General features: G+C 31.6%; 2 protein-coding genes across 2 annotated transcripts; one reads left to right on the top strand and one right to left on the bottom strand.

Moving 5' to 3' along the window:
• Positions 1-2,024: 2,024 nt before the first annotated feature.
• Positions 2,025-4,301, top strand: LOC141684550 (membrane protein PM19L-like). Its single transcript, XM_074489577.1, has 5 exons — positions 2,025-2,678; positions 3,248-3,388; positions 3,478-3,697; positions 3,781-3,826; positions 3,924-4,301. The coding sequence occupies exons 2-5, from the start codon at positions 3,262-3,264 to the stop codon at positions 4,044-4,046; spliced, it is 516 nt and encodes a 171-aa protein (XP_074345678.1). The 5' UTR covers positions 2,025-2,678; positions 3,248-3,261; the 3' UTR covers positions 4,047-4,301.
• A 460-nt stretch (positions 4,302-4,761) lies between these two features.
• On the bottom strand, positions 4,762-8,370 carry LOC141683335 (eukaryotic peptide chain release factor subunit 1-3-like). The gene is made up of 3 exons (XM_074488032.1): positions 8,247-8,370; positions 5,545-7,009; positions 4,762-5,113 (listed from the first exon to the last, which is right to left on the bottom strand). The coding sequence occupies exon 2, from the start codon at positions 6,967-6,969 to the stop codon at positions 5,659-5,661; it is 1,311 nt and encodes a 436-aa protein (XP_074344133.1). The 5' UTR covers positions 6,970-7,009; positions 8,247-8,370; the 3' UTR covers positions 4,762-5,113; positions 5,545-5,658.
• Positions 8,371-15,081: the final 6,711 nt, after the last annotated feature.

Below are 15,081 nucleotides of genomic sequence, written 5' to 3'. Positions count from 1 at the left end.
ATAGCCTTTTATCCCCGAATAATACAATCCCTTGATGTAAATAGCGCCCTAGGGAACAACCGAAACTGCAAATAAAATTTAGTTAAGATACATGAGCAATTTTAGTTTGTGATTTGTAAGTTAATCTCAAAGAATAATAAATTTAGAACAAATTTTCTATTTTTAGAATGAGACAATAAGTTAGTTGGTATTCAAGTACACTAATAGTTTTTTTTTTTTTTTTTGCTAATTAGAAGTACACTAATAGTTGCATAGAAGGTTCTTCAATTTCATCTTAAATAGTAGTAGTACTAGTATTACATTAGTATTTTCTTGAAAAACTGTGGCAAAGGAATCTTGACCAGGAACATTGGTATCTCCTCATAACACCAAATTATTGCAAGATGTTAAAAGAAACTAGACCATGGCATTTGATTTGTTTTAACAAAAAGGAGGAAATATGCAGAATTTCTTACCAAAGAATTGCAGCTAGAATTTAATAGCAAGTTCATTCTTTTTATAAGTTTATGATATTCAACCACAATTGTTTAACTTTGGATAGCCATTTATTAACCTGTTCTCTTTAGCTCTCAAGATTAAGCCAGACCATTTTCTGGGTGGTCTTTAACCCAAGCTTCAACGGTGCCTTGGTACTTTTCTTGATTTAACTTGTTAGTCCTGCTTACATTAAAAGAAAACAAGAATCTGATGATTAGAATCCTCAAAAGACTAAAACTTTTGGTGCTTTTTGAAAGAATTTTTAATGTTTTTACCAATAGGCTTTCTGGGTAGAATCCGCCACACTGCTACTGAATCGGGCCATCACAGATTCCACTAGTTGGTGTGTATATGTAGGATGTACAATGACTATGTGATATATGTGTCAGTTTATGACTTTTTTTTCAACTCAATGACCAAATTGCATGAATAATTTAAATCTGTGTTTTAGGCTCTTCTGGTTTGATGACCTTTTCAAAGTGGATTCTGCACTTTTTCAGATGATAATAAGTAGAAAAAAATCATTATATTGTGTATGGTGGTAGGTTTATTTCTTGTTGCATGCATTATTAAAGGGGGTTAGAGCAATGGTAAGGTAGACAGATCACATGCATCATCAGTATCCACTTTCTGTTGCAACTTCTTATAATTCGACACGCTCCTTTTCAAATAATACATGGATGCCGATGAATTTAGAAGATTTAATTATACTAATAAGTGCACCTGTTGGGTCTGTAGATAATTTAAATTTTATGCATATTTGAAATGAATTGACAAGACGTTATCAGAATAGTCCAAGTTATGATATAAAGGAAACGAGCAAACAGTATAGGCATTAGTTAGCCACATGATAATTACATTTATATATGAATTCATATAGCAGATCTGAATCTTTTATTTTTTGTTTTGAAGGAATCTGTTATTGTCAAGTTGTGTTGCTTTCGTATTGCTTTCATAGGTTAGGTTTCTTGGAGATGTTCTAAGACAGATGGGGAGATAGGAGCAATATGTGCGTATGTATAGTAACTTTGATGTTGCTTTGGTATTTCTGGCCACAAAATGCCAAACTGCCTCTGCAATTGGCAAATGAGTCTTACAATTACTTCAGTAGAAACTTGATTTTTTTTTTTTTTTGCCAAATATTAAGTATTGAGCACTCAATATATTCTGATAGTTAGTGGCACCATTACCAGTATGACTCTGTTATTCTGTAAATGTGACAATGTGATCAATATTTCCATTTCTTTCTTTCATTGGATCATATTGATGGTATTATCTCCATAAGTGATTAGCCCTCGGGCAATATTTAAGGGACCCTTTTCGTGGTGGCAACAACATCTTGTTGACCGAGTTCTGAGCACCCTGATAACAGCATATTTTGAATTTTTTTGTCAAGTCACCATCCAAAAGAAAAGAAGAAAATTGCATGAAGTAAAGAGTTTTCATATCTTTCGGATGGTTCAACTGTCATTGTGATCACTGATAGGTACACAATACACTCCACAAGGCGATCCAGGATTCCAATCCTTACAAACAGTCACGAGACTGCTCACATTTTCAGTGATCAAAAATACTAGTTGCAGCTGAAGTCTAAGTCTAAGTGTAACTTTCGTAGATCATCGTGTAGTGTTGGATGGAACTTCGTCCACATCTTTTTTTCTGCAGGAGCTACTTGGAGAGTCGGGGTTGGCTAATTGGAGGCTATAGTAATTTTAGCAAATCTTATTATTCATCAACAAAATTTTCTTTGGAAATAACTCTATAGGACCTGTGGAAATCTTCCATTCTTAATACCAACAATTCTGTAGTTAGGAATTAGGATGTACTGATAAAAAATTTTCAAAAAGAAGTATATAACTGTATGAATTTGCACTCATCATGTGCTCTCAATTATAGGGTCCATACAAAGCTGCTGTCTCGAAAAATTTATGTTAGGTGGTAGATAAAATTTCAGATGGTCACTACAAGGCTTGCATATATGGTGGAATTGTAACTTGTGGCACCAATGGAGAGGTTATACAGTGGACAGGTCTGTTCTACATGCAGCCTCTTTCCCGGACATATAGAAACTGAAGTCCCAACAACTGCTTATGCCCCCCATGTTGTTCATCCAACTGTATGGAGCACTAGTATTGCAAATGGGGTCCTAGTGTTGGTTTCAAGCTGGAGACCATACCTGGTGTGTGGGATGCCTCCTTGAGGTAAGATTTCTTCAACATTTCGTTCTGGAAAATGAAAATTTCTACCTCAAACTGTTTATACATTGCTCTCTCGAGGCCCAAACCCTCAAGTTCCTTTAAACTAAGACTAATTAGGAAACTAGTACTTAACAGCTACAAGTGAAGCTACAATCCGCCAGTACTTCATAAAACAGTTGACATGCCGTATTATTTATGTCTCAAAGTATACATAATTATGTTTTATGGTAAACTAGAATTTTTACCTGAAGAAAGGAGACATATTGCTTGTTGACATTTCATTGTGTATCTTAAAAGAACGTAATCCGATGTAATCCACTGCACAAAGCTCCCGCAATAGAAATGCATACCTTTAAAAGTAAAATTACAGAAAGTATGCATGCATCTCACACTTCACATATCCCAAATCAGAGCATACTTGATAAAAAAGCAAAAACAACTCGGCAAAAAGAAGAATTGATACTTGTTTAAAGAATCCACTCTTTCCTCTTCCGGGTTTCTATATACCTACAATTTTATATTGGGATAAAATATTGTAAAGTTTGCATTAGCTAATTTCTTCCTGTCCCCAGGGTTTGACAGAGCCATGGCTTCTGGAGCAGGCAAATCAGCAGCATTCATCTTCTTACTCATCAATGTCCTACTCTATTTCATTGTCATTGTAATCGCGGCTTGGTCCATCAATCATGCCATCGAAAAAACTCACGAAACAGGCATGTCTTAATTGTCAACTAATATAAGCACATAGCATTAAAAAAAAGGGTTTTACTTGCGATTTTGATTCAGTTTTAAATTGTTGCAGCTTCTGTCCTTACAGTCCCAGCTCGAATATTCCCTATTTTCTTCCCTTTGGGGAACATGGCGACTGGATTTCTAGTCATATTTTCACTCATAGCCGGGCTCGTCGGCTTGGTCACCTCATTGTTAGGAATGAACAATGTTATGCAATGGGATACTCCTAACTTGCATACAGCTGCTGCTTCATCCCTGGCAACTTGGACTTTAACACTACTGGCGATGGGGTGATAAATTCTTTTCTAAACTTTGATTTATATTGATCATTTACAAAGATAATGATTATAATCTGTTTAGTTGTATATCCAAGGTTGGCATGCAAAGAGATCGACATTGGTTGGGTGGATTCCAACTTGGTAGGTTAAATCAAATTCGAAACCCCCACAGTGTGATAAATTTAAGAAACGTGTTTGCACAGGTGGGCAGTAACCTATTCTTGGTTCCATTCTGCAGCGGGCTTTAGAGACATTGCTCATAATATTGAGCGGGACACAATTGTTCGCAACAGCTGCAATTCATCTCGGTGTTGAAGACGTTGTTGCAAGAGATAATAGGGCCTACGGAGGAAGAGTTTAGATAGACCCAAAAGAATTCCTTCTCGTGATTCTTACATTCTGGACCAATAAAATCTGCAAGACGAACTCAACAAATCGTCACCGGAAAACCTTCATAGGAATACAACATTAGAACATCCGAGAGACTCTAGCTCATTCTTAAATATAATATAAATAAGATGGCTCCTAAATTCTCTTGGAGTTGAAATCTTATACATCTTTATTTTATTTTTTTGAATTTAAGAACTTGTATAAAGTTAATTGGATACTCTTGTTCATATCGACACGAGCTGCGTAATTGTTCCAAACCTACTTCTATCAAATGCCAAAACAAATAATGTGGACTTACGATGACCCACCAACGGAGTTATGTATATGAAGTCATGGCGCACAACATATAGTTGCATACCTCCAGAAATTGTAGGCAGCAATTGCACACCATGAATGAACCCTGAAAACGAAATCCGCAAAATCTGGGTCTTTCGCACACCATGCTTTTTTATGAACTGCTACCATAATTATTTTAGCAAAAACTAACAAGTGCATAACCAAAGAGGCTTTTCGATCCGTGTGAAGTATAAATTATAATCATCTAACATGTTTGTTGAGCCTGCGTTCTATACCACACTCTTATCAACAAATATAAACCAAGTACAGTTTATTTTAACTGCCCATCTCATCAGATAGAGGGGGCACTCTGCATTAGTCAGAATGTCAACGAAAAGAAGGCATGAATATATCAACAAAATACAAATAATAACTTTCAAAAGGCACTCCCATCAGCATATTATGATGTCATAATCAACAGTTATGAAAATTCAGTTCTCAGCTGAAAAAACTTTCAGTACATGATAAACAAGTATTAAGTTGACTTGAGAAAAAGAAATTCTCTTAGCAGAAGATGTAAGTTTCCACATTTCTCCACCATATTTTTAAACTCTGGAAAATGCTTTATATAGATGTGCCTATAAGTTTGTGTTCCAGATAAACTTCAACTTGTTGAAGACAATAAGAAGAAAAACAAGGCATCATGAGGCTCCTCGCAGATATGGGCTTTAGTAAGACTATCATCCAGATAATTCATCCAAACTGGTCACCAATACAGACAGATAAATCATCAAGTTAGACTTTATGACAGAGGGCATGATAGGGACGAGAAAGATATCAAGGAAATTAGCAGTGTGTAAAGTATTACTCCCTCCGTCCCGCTGAGATGTTTACGTACACTTTTTGCACGTATTTCAAGGCTTCAATAAGGTATAGTTTCATAATATTTTTTAAATTTTTTTTTTTTGAATAAAAGTTTAAACATGAAACTTTTTTTCAGAATTTTTTTTATTTTTAAAAATATTATGGAAGTATACTTTAAATGAGTATTGAAAAGCGTGCCGAAAAGTAATGTAAACAATTCAGTGGGACCGAGGGAGTATATATTTACATGCATATGTGTGGCTATGAAATTTATATGGTGCCATTAACGAGTAGTAGGTAAAATTAACTAACATAAATGGCAGATTTACCTTAATACTCTTTCACAAATCTTGGAACTACACAGGGATAGCAGCAGCACGAGAACGTGTGCCCTGGTGCAGACCCTCTGTCCCTGCACCAGTATGAGAATAGTTCATTGATTGCTAGTCAGAATCATCATAAACTTCATCGTCAGAAAGATCGTCAAAAGAACGTATATCAAGCTGGTAGCGGAGGATTCCTCCAATCCCTCCAAAACCTCGGCAAAACTGAGATCCCTCTTGTGATTTGTTTGTAACAAACTCAAGTGTGCAACCAAATTTTTTATATTCACTAGCAAACCACTCGAGTAGTGACATCTTGTCCTGAACCTCTAGCTCAGCATTGCTTTCTGCATCACGGAAATTACTTTGATCAGCCTCTTGATCTTTGTTCATGTGTTTGATAATTATTTCACTTGTAGTGCTGTGCTTAAGGACATATCGATTAATATCCAGATTTTCCCACACAATAAGAATCTCAACAGCACCCATCTCCAGAGCCTTTAAAGTATCTTCCACACTAAACACATACTTCCCAGTATCCTGACTAATTTCATCAAAGTATTTATTTATTAAACGCTTTTCCTGTATAAACTTCACATTAGAAAGAATCTCTGATGACAGTTCAATTGCTTGATTGAAACCATTTTCTCCCCCATAGGAAACATCCACAACATTCAAAATTTTTGCCTGAAGACGGGGATCAAACATATCAGACTGACTCAGTTCAGTTTTGAAGTCTGCAGATCCAGCAAGTATTAGACCTGCAACATTAGGCTGGCTGGTGGCAGGATTGATATAATGCTGTGTGGCAAGCTCTGCTGTCTTCCTTACATAATTGTGGCGCTTCTCCATTCGAAGACGGGCAAAACGGAGAGCTGACTGCCCTCCTCTCCCATGTTTCTTTGGAAGATCAACAGTGAATTTATGAAGAACCTCTCTGGTGTTTCCACTCAATGTTCCGAAAAGAGTCCCATTTCCATCCATAACAATAAAGCCAAACTTGTCATCAGACTCTAAAAGCTCATTTAGGGGTTCAGTATGGAACTTGTTGTCACAGAGATAAAGCGAGGCATTAATGGGCCTGAAGGGCTCAAAATCAAAGGTAACTTTCTTTTCTTTTCCTTCATCAGTTACAATGGTCCCGGTGTATAGCACAAGTCCATTCGGAGGAACTCTATTGTACAGCTTTAGCCTTTGCTGAGCAGAAGTAATTGCACCCAAAACAGATTGGCGATTTACCCTACTTTTTATGTTTGAGGCAGTGCCAAATTCATCCCCAAGCATCTTTGTAACTCGAGATACTTGATCACGAGGAGGCATTATTAAAGATATCATGCTAGTTCCATTTCCGCGGGCAGCTTCAAGAGCCTTGATAAGCTTTTTGATTTTCCATATTTCAATGTTCTTATCAGTTTCTTGACTGTCCGACATTTTGAGAAAGTAAGCACCGCTGGAATTGTAACAGATTTACCTGCAAACAAACCACCTATGTTCTTACTTTGTAACTGAGATTTTGAAGAAATGGAAAATCCTGATTGTAACAGTGAGAGCAATTTAACAAACACAAAAGGGTAAAATTTTACAAATCCGTTTACGCACATTAAAAAGAAATAAAAAAGACAAATTTAGTAAGTGTTTTTTTATCGCCACAAATTTAGTAAGTTTCAGTTGTTTCAAAACCTACAATTTTTCCAAGTAAAAGTTTGAAGGACAAAAAAAGACTCCTAGATACGACAAAATCAAATAAAAGAGCAAGTACTGCGACTACTTTCCAGATTTGTGAGGTCCCACACCAATAACTGATGCTCCTCATATACAAGCTAGATAGTAGATGCATAATGTGAATGCGTGATAGTCAACTTATTAACAAGCATGAAACAGATCTTTAAATTGAGAGCAGATAATCACACCTAGAAAATAAATCCTCCAAAGTTCATCATATTTACAATTAACTGAGATTCAACATCAGTACAGCATGGCATAAAAACAAAAATCAAAGTTCAATGCCAACTATTATGCAGAAATTTATTTGGAGAAGTACGGAAGTTAATTACGAAGCAGGCAGAGCAAAGGCTGCAAATAAATACATGAGAAACCTAAACAAACACATATACCACAAATAAATACATACTTTGAACCTACAATTTATCCAACAAAACAATGAAAACATATTAAAAATACAATACACACGTGCTATAATCCTAAAACAACTAACACATATCTACATGCACCGATGCACGTAACATACTCCGTATCAACAACATTAAACTTGATATCAACAACTATGAAACTAATATCAGCACTAAATTAGAACACTACTCCATATGAGATTCAACAAAGCAATCGTATCTCATCGAATAATCGTGTAAACAGCTTAATAAGTATTATCGATACACTGAACTATCCCACCGCTTACAATTACAACTTTAGACAGATCTCAGCAACTAAAAAGCTAAACTCACAGTTTAATAAGATGTAAAATCAGATCTGATTCGCTATAATAAGCAAACACAAGGTAACAAAGTTGAATTATACACACAAACAGCACAAAAACAGCTATAGTCAACTTAAATTCAACAGGACTTCAAAAAGTGAGTAAATTAACTAAAAAACTGAGAATAATTTAACATAGAGGACTGGAAAATCGATAAATACAAGATTACATACAGATCTGAATATGAGATAAAGAGTTTAAGAGAAAAAGTTACCACAGGAATAATTTGTGCTCCTTCTTATCCAGCAGCTTAGCGGCTGAGCAAACTAGGGTTTTTAAACTTGTATATCTGGTCTCCTATATTTCAATGGGTGGGCATAAATACCTACCGATCCACCCGGATCCGATATCCGTTTAACAATTTATTTGACTGTGATGTAAAAAAAATGTCGTGGACTTGGGAAAAAAATAAAATCATACTGTACAAAATTATTTATTTATAATTATATAATTACATCATAATTAATTTATCAAAAATTATAATTAGAGGCAAACTGATATTTTTGGTTTAAAAAAATGTAGAACCAAACCTAAACTAAATATAATAAGAGAAAAATGTCCCTAAATACGTACTTAGATGAGTTATATAAGTATATATTGTATTTTTAATAATAAATTTATAATTTTCAATTAAATTTTATAATTATAAACATACCTCTGCATACACATTAAAAATTTATTTATATTCACGAAATTTTGATGAGTACATATTTAGCAATATTAAACTCATATAATAAAAATATTAATTCCCGCAAAGTCTCATTTATTTCATGAGTAAAGTTTTCTCATCAATCAAATTAGACCTCTGCATTTTTTATAATTGGTTTTTGTCATTTTTCATTACATGAGATTTGATATTAGAGTAGTTTTTTCAGTTAGTTCGAGAATAAGTTATTTATCTTTTACATATTTTTTTAAAATTAGTCAAAATATACGCCGATTTTTAAAACTCAGTATGTTTTTATGATATTTCTAAATTAATGTATATGAATTTTAAAATTTTGTGTCATGAGAAACTCCGGACCTTATCTTTCTAAGCGAATGAATCAAAGGAACATAACTTAAGTTGTACGATGTCTTTTCGTATTAACTAGTTTATTCACACTGATTAATTGCAAGCCACATACACGAATTACTCATGTCGCCAAGTAATTTCCTAATTAGTAATAGTCATATTTATACGAATGTTATTCGTTTCAGAATTTAAATTGTATTATCATTTTTCATATGATGAGAAATAAAAGATAGTGCGTGGTTAGAATATGTGGAGGTTTCTCCATTTGTGAGTCTTAATGACAAAATCAAATGATATATTAAGATAAATTTTGAAAGGTTCGATAAGTTGAGAAGTTAAATAAGTTTATTGAAAGTATTAATAAAAGAACGACAGTTAACATGAGGTTAAGTTATTAAAGAAGGGAGAAATATAGATATTGTTTTATTTGTAACACTTTATGATGTTAAAAAATTTTGAGCAAAAGTTGTTACAGAAAAGAGTCATTGAACCAGGTCGAAAAGGAAAAATGATAAATATTTTAAGCGTTTTGATAGTTTACATAATGCATGTTTATAAAGTATAACAAATATAGTAGATGCAACTAACCACTTATATACCGTAACAGTCGTCCATAATAGTTGAAGAAGTTTTTGAAAAAGAATAAAAGATAAATTTAGATATCAAGGATATGAAAGATGATGACTACTTAGAAAGTGTGGAAAATTCAACAATGACATATATCACTAAGAAATTCTCTGACTTAAGATTCCAGATAAACAAATCTTTCGAATGAAAGATGCACAATCATATTCCAAGCTAGGTATTTATTTCAAAAGTCGGTAATAGTATAAGTGTATAAGCAATGGTGGTTGCAAGATAAGAAAGATGTATAGATTTTAGATTAGTTGATACATTATAATGATTTAAGAAAGTTTATCTCAAAATACAAACACTTAAACAAGGAAGGAAAAATAAAACAAATTGAACTATAATTAAGGGAAAAGTTGTTTAACTAAGGGTGAGTATTGATATGATACTGATGATGATAAAAATAAAGAATGTGAAAAGATGCCGAGTGCCGCTTTTCCCCGTCCGGGAATCTCCATCTGCTTTAAGTGGGTGAACAAATCGAAGAACCTAATGGATCGAACTCCTCCCTGTAAACTACTTATTTCTATTTTGTCTCAGTGAGAGATTTGCATCCGTTTCGAATTTTATATAACATTGACGTAAAAAAACATTTAGAATTTTTTTTAACATGCAATCTCGTGTTTTGCACAAATTTTGAACAAATTAATTTGAATATTCACAATGGTATTATATTGTTTAAAAGCTATAATCTCTAATCTATTGATATAATAACATTGAAAATAATTTATGTATAATATTTTATTGGTTAATATTGGATATGAATATCTCCAACAGTGTTAGCTAAATTGGTTAGCCAAAATGATATAAAATAATAGTAAGCTAAATTTAGGTGATGAAAAAATTATTTTTCTCGAATGATATTATCTATAGTAGTTTAAAATTTCAAGATCATGTAGATGATTTACCATATGATCTTTTATTAAAATTTATTTATTATCATTTGAAAATTAATTAATAAGCTCCAACTTTTACAATTTAAACTCCAATCATGATTTTTTTATCATAATTATCTTTACTTTTTTATTAATTTCTTCTTACATACTATAGATGTTTACGTAATTTCCATGTCTTGAAAAATATGAGTTGGAGTTTAAATAATAAAGTGTGTGTCAGGAGAAAACACACATATTTATTCGAAATTCAATTCTACTAATAAATAGTATACACACAATAATATATTTGACATGGAAAACCCACGTCTCAACTTGTATTACTAATCAAAACATAAAATTATTATCCAATCCGATTATGACAATTATTTATCTACCCATACAATTATTATTCATTCTCATTATGATAATAATTGTCTATCACCAAACTCATATTACCTATTGGGTTTAACCCCAACAGTGTGAAACTTATTCATCAATTCACTATCATTTTATAATATATATTAATTACTATGAAATACATAACATTAACTAATATATATTATCACATGCACAAAAAGACTTACAGCTCTTGAAGCCTCTTTCATATAAGAAATCAACAAATCCATATCTTTTGTTCACTCCAGATGAATCCCGCATAACTTATCTATATAGATGTGTATATATTTATAATAAAAACTTGATACGGGTTTAAACTAATATGGAAAAGAAATGGTTACTGATATTTATATATATATATATATATATATATATATATACACACAGAGAGAGAGAGTTTATGTGTAGACCACAATTTCATTGGAAACCTAGGAGACCATCTATGTTCTGCAATCAAAACACTATCAAATATATTATTTTGTGAAGTATGTTTTACGAATATCAATAATTCATTAAAATTGTTGAAGATCATTTAAATTTAACAAGTATAATGTGTATATTCTGCAATTTGAACAAATGTTCAGCAAACTAAACATTTTTCGTAGTATAAAATATTTTATAATATTCTACATGCGGTACATGTATGATGTTTAAGATTTTGAATTAAATAATGATATTTGTAGATCATAAATCATAAAATAATACGTTTTACAATGTTTTTATGTCATATTTTAGTTGCAGAACTTAAGTGGTCTCCGTTGTTTTCAACAAAAATATGATTTTCATAGAATTTGACTATGTGTGTGTGTGTTCATTTTGCCTCATTCATTTATGGATTACACGCACTTCTAGATTCCCTAATGTCTTGCCATTGAAGTGCACCATAGCTCTCTCTACAACATCCTAATCTTCGTGTTGAACGAAACGCTTTGATAGATCAGCAGGGTCGGTCATAAGATGTCATTAGAGAAAATTCCTAGACTGTGAAAAAAATTATGAAATTTTTCATTATTAATGCCCTTATCCAAATTCTAGAATAGCCAAAATTCATTTAATTAATAATAAAGAGTATAGTGATCGTGGATGTGATCAACCAAAATTTCAGTACAAGTATATATATATGTAACAATAATTAATAATAATGACTATATGTGATCAAAAAATACATAATTTGGGTTGTGTGAGCAATGTATAACATTTGAATAAAGAATCGAACACTTGATGATAAATTCAATAATAGTGGCAATATTTACTAATATAAGTTATAAGATAATAAATTTTATGACGAGTAAACATATGAACATGTGAAGGAAAAAACACTACAAGAAATTTGATCTTTACCGCCAACTTTAATTGTAGGTAAAAGTGATCAATTGATATGAGAAGAATTTCACCTACCAATATAAAATTGGTAGCGATTGGCAGGTAAAAGATGGTGGAAAAAGACTCGCTACCTACACATATTTATAATGGTAGGTAAATATAAATGTAGGTCTCACATTAATCAATCATAAATAATGAGTCATCAGTTGATGTGTCATTATACATGCGCCCAGAAATTCCACGTAGGCCTCTTTTAAGTGAATCCCGAATGTGTTACTTGGCCCTTTTTATCACATTATTTTAATTTAAATAAATATGAATATTAATATAAATTTTAAATATATTATTTACTCAAGGAATTGAACTTTTCAAATAAATCAAAATTATTTTATTAAAATGATACCGATACAAAATTTATGTACTCAGCTTGTTGATTTAAAACATATATTACAAAGGTAGAAATTATCCTCTAAATGATACAGTACAAAGTCTAATTTATACATCAGCAGCGATATGATGCGTCTAGCCAATGCCAAATTTTCAAATATTCTTAGTATCTTCAACGGACTTCATTCTTCCAGGCATGCACTTTATTTTGCCATTTTCTTTGAATTGAATTGGACATTTCTCCATCCTCAATACTTGTCTCCTAAATTTATTCATCTTTCAATCATCGAATAACAAATTTTGATATCACAAGTTTCCTGTAAAATATGAGAAATTGGTATAAGTCACCATCACAAGCAATTGCCAGCGATAAATTTAGTTTAAAGTCTATACACTTTATGAATTATGATAAGATCAATAAAAATTTACTTTCAAGTAATAAGAAAATGAACACGTACCATTAGGATATTTTAAGGATTAGTTTAATAACCTTGTACAATGTCCAATTGCAATTTTCTTATTTTTCCTCCTCCAATTATGCACTCATGAAAATAAGAAGCAGATGATATTTTCTTATCATAATCTTAAGAGAATTACCTAAATCATCTAATTTGGTACCTGTATACAATAGAAAATTAAAAAAAGGCAATAAAAGAGAATAAGAAAATGCAAATACCTTAAAAGTTAAAATGAGTAGATGAGTGACAAATACCTTGAAAATGAAGATGAGTGTTATGGATCTGTAGATCTTATGACGCAGTATGAACTAATATTGATATAAGCACAAAGCAGGTGGGAGATATATTTGATTATGAATTATAAGGGGTTCTTATTAAAAAGAAAAAAACTATTTTCCTAACTTCACGCCCCTAACGCCTTAATAATGTACTTTAATTAGTAATTTTATCAAAATATGATGGCACTAATTGTACACATTACTAAGTAGTTACATTCTGGATTGATATTTTTTTTATTGAAACAACTCTATATCTATCTTATAAACATTATCTATAACAAATATACTTTATATTTTCCGCTTAAGCTTTTTGTATTTTTCTACCTGTTAAAAAATTATTTTCTTTAACCAAGATAAAGTATTTTTTTTCTATATAAACCGTTTATGTTTATATTACTTGATTTTTCTAAAAACTAGATATTACGAGTATTATTATAAAGTAGTTGTTTTTAAAACCGTCCATATACATGATACAACTAGTTAGATCTATATTTTAATTTAAAAACAATTTTTATAAGAAAATGCAACCAAAATATTTTATTTAAAAAATAAAAAATACATTTAATTTAAATTATATATAATTTTACATATGTTTGCAAATTTGCCAAGAATGTTTTAATTTATAAAAAAGGTTAAATGTTAGTATTCTATTTTGTGAAATAATTACTCAATTTTTTTTTAAAATAAAATCGACTACTCTTTTTGTTTATGGGCATTCTTGTTCTTATTTTGTGACTGCAGTCACTAATTTTTGACGTTAAAAGTTTTTTATGTGATTAAATGTGGCACTTAGTTTGGCATATATAATTTGACATGTCAGCAAATAGATGTACGTAAGAACTTAAAAAAATGTATACCCTTGAAACAAAATACTTGAGCGCCAAATGGTAAGAAATTTTTCATCTAGTAAAAATTCTATACTCATAATGAGTAAATGATACATAATTATAATAATAAGTTTTACCAACCAATACACTTTTACCATTAATTATCAATTGGGGAAAAGTTGTATTTAACTACTAATGTATATTGGTAGGTAATTTATTGGTAAGTAAAGATCAAATTTCTTATAGTGGAAGAAAAAAGTTCAAAAAGTTGAACATGTGAAAAGCGGAATGTACATAAAAATTAGATAACGGGGATCTTGATATAAAGATTATGTGCAAAATTCTAAGAGTTTAAATTTATTTTAAGAGATGTGGTCAGTTCTCATCACAGGAAAGTTCATGATATGTCATATTGCCAATTAACCATTTTTATAACTAAAATTTGAGGTGATTTCATGCACACAAAATATGCATCATCTAATCGAGAAAGCAATGTTAGTGAACAAGCAATGTTATTGATAAAAAAGATTGAATTTGGTGAAGACCCACTTGTTAAACTTCAAGATGTTGAGATATGGATGCAAATTTATGATATACCCCAAGATTTCTTATCAGAAATTATATTACGAAGCGTTGGTAATGTTGTTGGTCGATATGTTACATCAGATCCAATTACATTTGAAGGTGGGTGGAAACAATATGTTCGTATTCGAGTGGCGATAAATGTAGAACAACCATTAAAACGGAGGCTCAAAATAAAGCGAGAAGGGTATTCATAAAGTTGGTTAAATTTAAAATATGAGAGGCTGTGAACTTTTTATTTTGTGTGTGGAATTATAGGACATTCCGAAAGGGATTTC

Source organism: Apium graveolens, chromosome 9 (assembly GCF_009905375.1).
Source record: "Apium graveolens cultivar Ventura chromosome 9, ASM990537v1, whole genome shotgun sequence".
Taxonomy (NCBI): Eukaryota; Viridiplantae; Streptophyta; class Magnoliopsida; order Apiales; family Apiaceae; genus Apium; species Apium graveolens.
The sequence above is the reverse complement of the archived record's forward strand: the minus strand, read 5'-3'. Positions and strand labels throughout refer to the sequence as shown.